A 9,032-nucleotide genomic window follows, 5' to 3' on the forward strand; every position below is an offset into this window, starting at 1 on the left:
GAAACAGTGGGAATTGAATTCCTACAGTTGAAAACTTGGGGGGTGAGGGGCCGCAGAAGTCTTATGTAAAGCTGATTTTTTATGCTTTTACGTTCGTCCAGGTTTATGTGACTCGCACCCAGATCCATAGCTCAACTGGGAGACTGAGTAGAGATACCTAGTTTCAACACTTGAGGTCTTGGTATCGATCCCTAGCGAGGGTGGCTAACATGAAGTGTGTGTACTGACATGGGTGTGTACTGAACAACAAACAAAAGGTTTACGTGACTATGTGAACAGGTACGATGGAAAATAAACAATGAGGCGGGTGTTAGGAGGGTTTCAACTGTGGTTGTTACTTTCCGGCTCCTTCCTATAGTGTGGTCCACCTGAGGTTTGGATTTGGCTCATTTTGGGGATTATGCCTTGAAACGAGTTGGAAAAAAAAAAAAAAAAAATTGGATGGACGGAATGGATAAAACAAATACATCATAGTGGGGTCCACAGAGCTTTGACCAGGTCGGTGACTGGTGTTGGGTATCAAAGCTCTTCCCAAATAGCTTCCCAAATAGCTTCCCAAACCTCTCTTTCCCTCTCATCTATCAGCTCATGATCAATGCTGCAAGAGCCACATTCCTCCGCTCTTTTGTCCTCCTTTCCGCGCCTTCGATCATCGTCCGATCACGTATCCGATGGATCTCTGCACTTCTACCCCCAGATCCTATGGTCGTCATCGATCATCTCCACACGTTCTTCCACAATCGCGGCCAACCTGCTTCAGAATTCGCGATGGTCTCTGCTCTCAAATTCTGCTCCTCCCCCTCCCAGTCCGAACAAATCCATTCCTTGCTTACAAAATCCGGTCTCGATTCCAACATCTTTATCCACAACAGTTTAATCAATCTTTACACAAAATGCGGACACATCGGAACCGCTCGGCTCATGTTCGATTCGGCTCCTTTCTTGGATTCTGCTTCTTGGAACACGATGATTGTTGGGTATGTGAAATTGGGTCGTCTGGAAGATGCCTGTTGCCTGTTCGAGGAAATGCCTGAGAGAGATTGCATTTCATTCACCACGATGATAATGGGTTTTGCCAAAAGTGGCCGACTGATTGAAGCTTCGGAGGTTTTTCGAGAAATGAGGGTTGCAGGTGTGGTAGCGAATGAGGTGACTCTGGCGAGTGTAATTCCAGCTTGTGTAAATTTGCACGCCATGCAAGATGGAAGAATGATTCATGGGCTTGTAATTAAGTGCGGGTTTGAACGATTTGTTCTTGTTTCAACTAATTTGGTTCATATGTATGCAGTTGGTTCGAGTTTAGCAGATGCAGAATTCATTTTCAATGAAATGCCGGAGCAAAACATTGTTACCTGGAATGTAATGTTAAATGGTTATGTGAAGTCTGGCTGTGTTGATTCTGCAAGAGAATTGTTCGATAGGATCCCTACGAGAGATGTAGTTTCCTGGAGCACTATGATTGATGGGTATATCCAAATGGATATGTTGCCTGAAGCTTTGGTTATGTATCGTGAAATGCTGCGTGCGCAGCTGAGGCCAAATGAGGTCACGGTTGTGGACTTGCTTTCGGCATGCAGCCACTTTTCAACGGTTGATGAGGGTTGGCAATTTCATGGGATAGTTTTAAAGATGGGCTTGGATTGTCATGTGTTTGTGCAGGCAACAATCATCCATTTCTATGCAGCTTGTCAGCAGATCTATCTTGCATGTCTACAATTTCAATTGGCTGATAAGGGCAATGTATCATCATGGAATGCTCTTATTACAGGATTTATAAGAAACAACATGGTTAATTCAGCAAGGAAATTGTTTGACGAGATGCCTGAGAGAGATGTTATCTCATGGAGCTCCATGATCGCGGGTTATGTGCAAATCGAGCAGTTCCATTTGGCATTAGACCTTTTCCATGATATGCAAGTAACGGGGCTGAGGCCAAATGAAATTACAATGGTGAGTGTTGTCTCTGCCATTGCTCATTCAGGCACATTGAAACTAGGAAGATGGATTCATGACTACATATGTGAAAACTCCATCCCTATCAATGATAATTTAAGCGCAGCGCTTATTGATATGTATGCAAAGTGTGGGAACATTGGAGATGCCTTAGAAATGTTCCATCATATACGAGATAAGACCAATTCTATCTGTCCGTGGAATGCGATGATATGCGGGTTGGCCATGCATGGGCATGCAAATGAGTCTCTAAGCATGTTTTCAGATTTGCAAAAGACAGACATCAAACCCAATTCAATTACATTTATAGGAGTCTTGAGTGCGTGCTGTCATGCAGGGCTGTTGGACGTGGGGAGGCGATATTTTGAGAGTATGAAGAATGTTTATAGCATAGAACCGAACATTAAGCATTATGGCTGCATGGTTGATCTCTTAGGCAGAGCTGGGTGCTTGGAAGAGGCTGAGAGGTTGATTGAAAGCATGCCCATGAAAGCAGATGTTGTGATATGGGGGAGTATGTTGGCTGCGTGCAGGACTCATGGGAATGTGGAAATAGGAGAAAGGGCTGCAGAAAGTTTAGAAAAGTTGGAGCCTAGCCATGGGGCGGGCAGAGTGCTCCTATCTAATATCTATGCTGAGGCTGGAAGGTGGGATGATGTGCTCCAAGTAAGGAGAGAAATGCAAAGTAGGAGAGTGAAAAAGTTGCCTGGATTTAGCGGTGTTATGTGATGGATGCATTGCAAACATGCATTATGAGGCTCTTCGATCCATCTCTGGTTATATTCAGCAAGCCATACAACCCAGAGATTGTTCACATTTGGCAGCCTCTGCCCCATGGTGAGTGGAAGTGGAAGCACAATTTTGATTCTCGTTGTTTGGGAATCCAGGTTGTTATGGTCAGAGATGATAAAGGCTCTATGATCCTTTCTTTCTTAGTGCTGGTGGGTCTTGGGAGTGCAACAAGAGAAGAGGCGGTGGCATTGACAGAAGGGCTTAGGTTATGTGTTTCTAAGATCTCAGGCCTGCTTATTGCCAAAGTGGACTCTATAAATATCATTTCCTAGGCCCCAAAAGGCAGCGATGAACCATCAAAGTCTCCTTTATATACCACGAGATTTGTTTCCAGGCATCTATGCTAATCATTTTGTTTGCTCGTGTTGGAGAGGCCAACTCTACCGAGGACTCACTAGCAAAAGAGGGAGCTCACTGGTGGTTCGTATGTATGGGAGACTATTTCCCTTTTTCTTGGGGCCTGTTTGGTTTTCCAATTACAATGGTAAATGGCTGTAAATGGGTAATGATTATTTACTCTTGTAATTGTGTGGTGAAATCACTTATATTAGACTGCAACAATGATTTTGCTACATTGTTTGTTTCACACAGAAATCACTGTAAGAATGGTAGTTCTATAGTGTGAAAATGTAGCGATTACAATCTACTTTACCTATTTTCTTACTAGTGTGTTTGACTCTTGATTTAAACACTGGAAATGATAATGATGGTTCGTTTAATTTGCATTTCATAGGAAATTGGAAAACCAAACAGGCTCTTAATTTATCATTTATTGATGTATAGCTCCGCTTCCTTTTATTAATGAAATTGTTATCTTAAAAAATTGATAACTAGGCTTGATTTTTCACATGTTCGCCTTCTTCCCTTTGTATGGTGGTTTTAAGACTACAAGAAGCTGCCACATTATCTTGTAGATAACCTCAATTGCACTGTCCATTTTCATTCGATGGCAAATTCGTGTCTGAACTCTGTTATTCTATAGGGGAAAGGTATGCTTAAAAAGGATGGACCGTTCAACTGGGGAGACCTGCCTTGGATGGGCCCTAGCCCAATAATCATGCCAATCAGATTTGTTTAAAGTGGGCCATTGCTGGGTTTTTTTTCAACCATCAGGCCACCTATTGGAAGACTAGGGCAGTTTGATTGATGCAATTTTTTCGGCCATGCTCATCTAAAGAAAAGCCCACCAGATGAACGGTCTGGATTATCGTACATATGTGCTCCATGTCCAATTTAAAATAGAATGTAAAACAAATGGAAGCAGTTTATGACATACCAACAAATATGGATAATGTTAACATTTACAAAGACAACCAATAGAAACATTTACTCTTTCATTTCATTCAGTAAATCTGTCTTTTAAATACCATCAAAGAAAATCAAAATCAGGCACATAACCTTCAAACTTGGATTGCTTCATCAGTCCTTGTAGCATCCAATATACATCTCGAGACTGCTTGTGTGTTGTATCCTCGACAAGGAACCTATGAACGACACCATCCACTTCAATCCAGCTACATCCTGATGGCTTTCTCATCCCCATCTCCTTCATCCGTCTCCTCACTCTTGCAACATTCGCCCACTGACCTGCCGCAGCATAGATATTCGATAACAAAACACAGCAACCCAAATCTGGTTCCTCTGATGATAGTATAACCTGCCCGACTTCATTAGCCAATTCAACCTTATGATAAATTCTAAAAGCGCTAAGCAAAGTCCCCCAAATGATTGAATCGGGCAATACTGACATGCTTCCAACCAATGCCATTGCCTCATCTAAATGCCCGGCCCGGCCAAGAAGATCCACCATACAAGCATAATGCTCTACTGTAGGACTCAAACTATGTTTTTCGCGCATCTTTTTGAATTGAGTGCGTCCCTCCTCGACCAAACCCGAATGTGTACACGCTGATAGAACACCAATAAATGTAATATTGTTGGGTCCTGTTCCAACCCTCTCCATCTGCGCAAAGATGGATAGGGAATCCCTGCCACTGCCATGAACTGCAAGCCCCAAAATCATGGCATTCCACAGCACCACGTCATCCTTGGTCGTCTTGACAAAAACCAAGCAAGCATCATTGATGCAGCCACATTTTGAATACATATCAACAAGAGCAGTTGCAAGAATCACGTTCAATTCCAAACCGTTCCTACCCAAGTAGAGGTGAATTTCTCTTCCAAGTTCTAATGCCCCCAAACTGGCACAAGCAGATAGCATGTTCGCCATCGTGATCTCATTTGGTTTCACCGAATTTTCTCTCATTTGATAAAACAGTTGGATTGCCTCTTCCGGCATTCTGCTCTGAACATATCCAGTAATCATAGCATTCCAAGACACCACATTCTTACCATGAATCCTGTCAAAGATCCTCCTAGCCTTAGCCACATCCCCGCACTTCGAATACATGTCGATAAGAGCAGTACTCAACATTACATCCAAAGGCACTGCATTAACATGTATAAATACAGAGACCCATCTCCCCATCTCGATATCAGAGACACCCGAACAAGCAGATACAAGACACACCATTGTTGCAGAGTTGGGCCGCACATCATCGACTGAAACAAGCATCTGTCGGAACAAACCCAACATATCTACAATCACCCCATCCCGTCCATACCCATTAATCAGAGCTGTCCAACAAACCACGCTCCTTCTCAACGGCATTGCCTCGAACAGCCCACGTGCCAATTCAATCTCTCCACAGTAAACATACCCAGAAATGATCGAATTCCATGAAACTCCATCCCTCTTAGGCATTTCATCCCATACACGACGTGCGGCTCCAATACAAGAGTACTTCGAATAGACATTGACCAACACATTGCAAATGAAGATATCACATTTGAATCCAAATTTGATGACATGTGTGTGTACCGATTCGGCATGTTTGATAGTGGAAATGGCAGAGCAAGCCTTTAAGACAAATGGGTAAGTGAATTTACTCGGTTTCACTCCTTGTTGAAGCATTTGGGAGTACAAGGAGAGAGAATTTCCAAACGGGCCATTGACGGTGTAAGCTTTGATCATGGAATTCCAAGAATAGTCATTGGGGGAGGGCATGTGGTCGAAGACGGACTGTGCGTAATCGATGGAGCGGAGATCAATGAGCTTGGAGAGAAGATGATTGTGGAGGGGGAGAGCATGGATGAGGATTTGAGCATGGATTTGATAGATTTGGGTGAGGGAATTGGAGTTGAAAAGTATGGGAAGGAAGAAAGAAAGTGGGGGAGAGATCATTCTCCTTCCTAACTGAAAAAAGCTTTCATATGGAAGTCGGTTTGCTAAAATCAACTACCTTTCTTGGATTTAGGACACTGGGAAGGGTAGTTTTGGTGTAAAGTAAGATGAGTGGTACTTTGGTCATTTTATTATATTATGAGGAATCAATCGTATGATCCTCGTCCCGGGATGAAACAAAATACTCAGGTTTTCAGATTCTACGCAAGTGGGGACAAAGTTCGGTGATCAGGACCCTCAAAATGTTGGGTTTCCCCATAGATGGGATCCTAAAAATAATTTGGTCCGTTTTCCAATTGAATGTGGTTTGTCCATATATTTCTCTTCTTGGTCATCTATTAGAAAGCCACCACTTTTTGATGGTTAGGATTGTATTTTCAGGGATATTTCTCAAGCATGATCTACACATGGTGGACCATATCATACCAACGGTGCAGATTACTAAGAAATGGGTCCTGTTGTCCAAACTAAAAACCCGAGTAGCCTGTGTGGATTATGGGATCGGGATTATAATTCCTCCTCCTTCATTGGTGGAAACTCGTACGGTAGGGAGGGGAGGCCCTGACCTTGGGCCCACTTGATCTATATTTCGTGAATCCGGATCCTCTCATCGCATGTCCACGCCATCCATCCGCCTTTAAAGCTTATTTTTATAGCATCAGCCCAAAATTTTTGCAGATTCAAATCTCAAGTGGACCAGACAGTAGGAATCAGTGGTGATTGAACGCTCACCATTAAAAACTTCCAAGAGCCCCCGAAATGACTACCGTAATGTTTATATGCCATCTAACTTGATTGATAAGGCACACGTACCTAAATGAACAGAGAAAACAAATATTAGCTTGATCCAAACTTTTGTAGCCCACGAAATGATTTTAATTGTCAGTCACCACTATTTTATGTGATATGATACACATGAGATTTAGCTCAGCTTCATGTTTTTTAATGAAACAGTGAGCGGCCGAATCCAGCTTTATTATTAGTCCACGTCACTGTAGGTGTCACGTCACCAGTTTCATTAAATATATTAAAACAATTACATTTCACGGAAAGTCTTAACGGAAACACTAGACGGTTTCCACTTGGAAATCTCTTATTGTGCTGAGTAAACTCAGTTGGGCCCACCTTGTATGTATGTGGTCTATCCACGCCGTCCATACGTTTTTCCATCTAATTTAAGAGTTTGAGCTCAAAATTGAAGTATATCCAAATATCAAGTGTATCATACCACAGTAAAAAGTGGGGATAATTATTTCCACCATTGAAACCTTGCTAGGCCCCACAGTGATGTTTATTTGTCATCCAACCTGTTCATAAGATCATACAGATATGGATGAAGATGAAGGGAAAACACAAATATAAGATCGATCCAAAACTTTTGTAGCCCATGAAAGTTTCAACGGTAAACGTTCAATTCAACTGTTTCCTATGGTGTGGTCCATTTGAACATTGTACATGCTTCATTTTTATTTTTATTTTGGTCTCAAGCCCTAAAATTATCCGGTAAAATTGATGGACAGACCAGATAAAATACATAAATCATGGTGCACCCCATAGAGTTTACTCTGTACGCAATCCGCTTCCTTCCATTCGAGGATTGAACACAGGGGTTGAGTAGCGAGACTTGCTACTAAAGTGATGTCACCTAGTTATGTGGGTCCCACCATGATATATGTTTTGTATCCACCCCGTCCATCCATTTGGAGACATCATTTTTGGGCATGAGCCAAAGAATGAATTAGATCCAAAACTCAAGTGGACCCGACCATAGAAAATAGTGGAGAGAGTCACACCCACCATTAAAAACTTCCAAGGGTCACAAACATTTTCGATCAAGCTTATATTTGCATTTCCCTTCTTTAATATCTGTGTTAACTTATGAATAGGTTGTATCTCAAATGAAAATCACGGTGGACCTTAGGAAGGCTTCAACGGTGGATGTCACTCTCCTCACTATTTTCTGTGGAGGGGTCCACTCCAACTTTGGATCTGCCTCATTCTATTGATCATGTCCTAAAATGATCTCTCCAAATGGATGGACAGTGTGGATACAACACATACATCGTGGTGGGCCCCACATAACTTGGTGACGTCACTTCAGTAGTGAGTCTAGCTACTCAACCTCGTGTCGGTAACTAAGTAGCTAATCCGCCTCTAATTTCTTTTTTTTTAAATTTAATTTGGTCACATCAATTTTATAAGAAAAAAATATTTACAAAATCTACATTATTAGCAAGGAATATTAGCTACGACCCAAGATGAGTGATGTCCGTAAGATCATCACCATGGGCCCACCTTGATCTAGGTTAACACATGTGTAATCATTTAGGCCCAAATCTAAAAAATAAAAAATCGGCTAACACAATATTCATGTGAGCCACGCTAAAGAAAATATTTGGAAGAGAGACATCCATCCTTGAAACTTATACGACCTACCATGATGATTATATAAAATGGACATATTAGTTTATCTAATGAAACCCTATCATTTTGTCTAATGGAACCCTATCACTTTGTCAAATGAACCCGTCATTTTATTTGACAAGCCGCCACTTTATCTAGTGAAATCTTGTCACATTGCGAAATAACATCGTCACTTTGTCTAATGGAACCAAGTCACTTTATTCAAAAACTCATCATTTTATCAAGCAAAACCCTATCAATCTGTCTGGCAACCCTATTACTTTATTTGGTGGAATATTGCCACTTTGTCTAATGAAATCCCGTTACTTTAACAAATTAAATTACGTATAATATCGATAGCACATGCATATTTAAAGCGTTCATTTAAAATCATAATAGAGGTATTAATTTCATCGCATGTTCAAATATTTAAATTTAAATCCAATCCATCAATCATTTATAAAGAATCAAAATCAATAAGAGAAATCAATCATATTAAGCAATCAATGAGGTAATGAACGAAGAAGAATAAACAAATATAGCTATCAAGATGTAGGAAAGCTTGAAGGGTGATCCTCACCTTAGAGTTGAATTATCTCTCAATGTTAGTAGAGTTGGATGTTCGCACTTTAAGATTGAC

At 41.3% G+C, this 9,032-nt stretch overlaps 2 protein-coding genes across 2 annotated transcripts; one reads left to right on the forward strand and one right to left on the reverse strand.

Moving 5' to 3' along the window:
• The first annotated feature begins 480 nt into the window (after positions 1-480).
• Positions 481-3,510, forward strand: LOC131231484 (pentatricopeptide repeat-containing protein At5g19020, mitochondrial). The gene has a single exon (XM_058227691.1). It carries the CDS (start codon positions 589-591, stop codon positions 2,680-2,682), a length of 2,094 nt encoding a protein of 697 aa, XP_058083674.1. The 5' UTR covers positions 481-588; the 3' UTR covers positions 2,683-3,510.
• Positions 3,511-4,114: 604 nt separating this feature from the next.
• Positions 4,115-5,989, reverse strand: LOC131230476 (pentatricopeptide repeat-containing protein At1g08070, chloroplastic-like). The gene has a single exon (XM_058226397.1). The coding sequence runs from the start codon at positions 5,987-5,989 to the stop codon at positions 4,115-4,117; it is 1,875 nt and encodes a 624-aa protein (XP_058082380.1).
• Between the last annotated feature and the right edge of the window lie 3,043 nt (positions 5,990-9,032).

This window comes from Magnolia sinica, chromosome 17 (assembly GCF_029962835.1).
Source record: "Magnolia sinica isolate HGM2019 chromosome 17, MsV1, whole genome shotgun sequence".
Classification (NCBI taxonomy): Eukaryota; Viridiplantae; Streptophyta; class Magnoliopsida; order Magnoliales; family Magnoliaceae; genus Magnolia; species Magnolia sinica.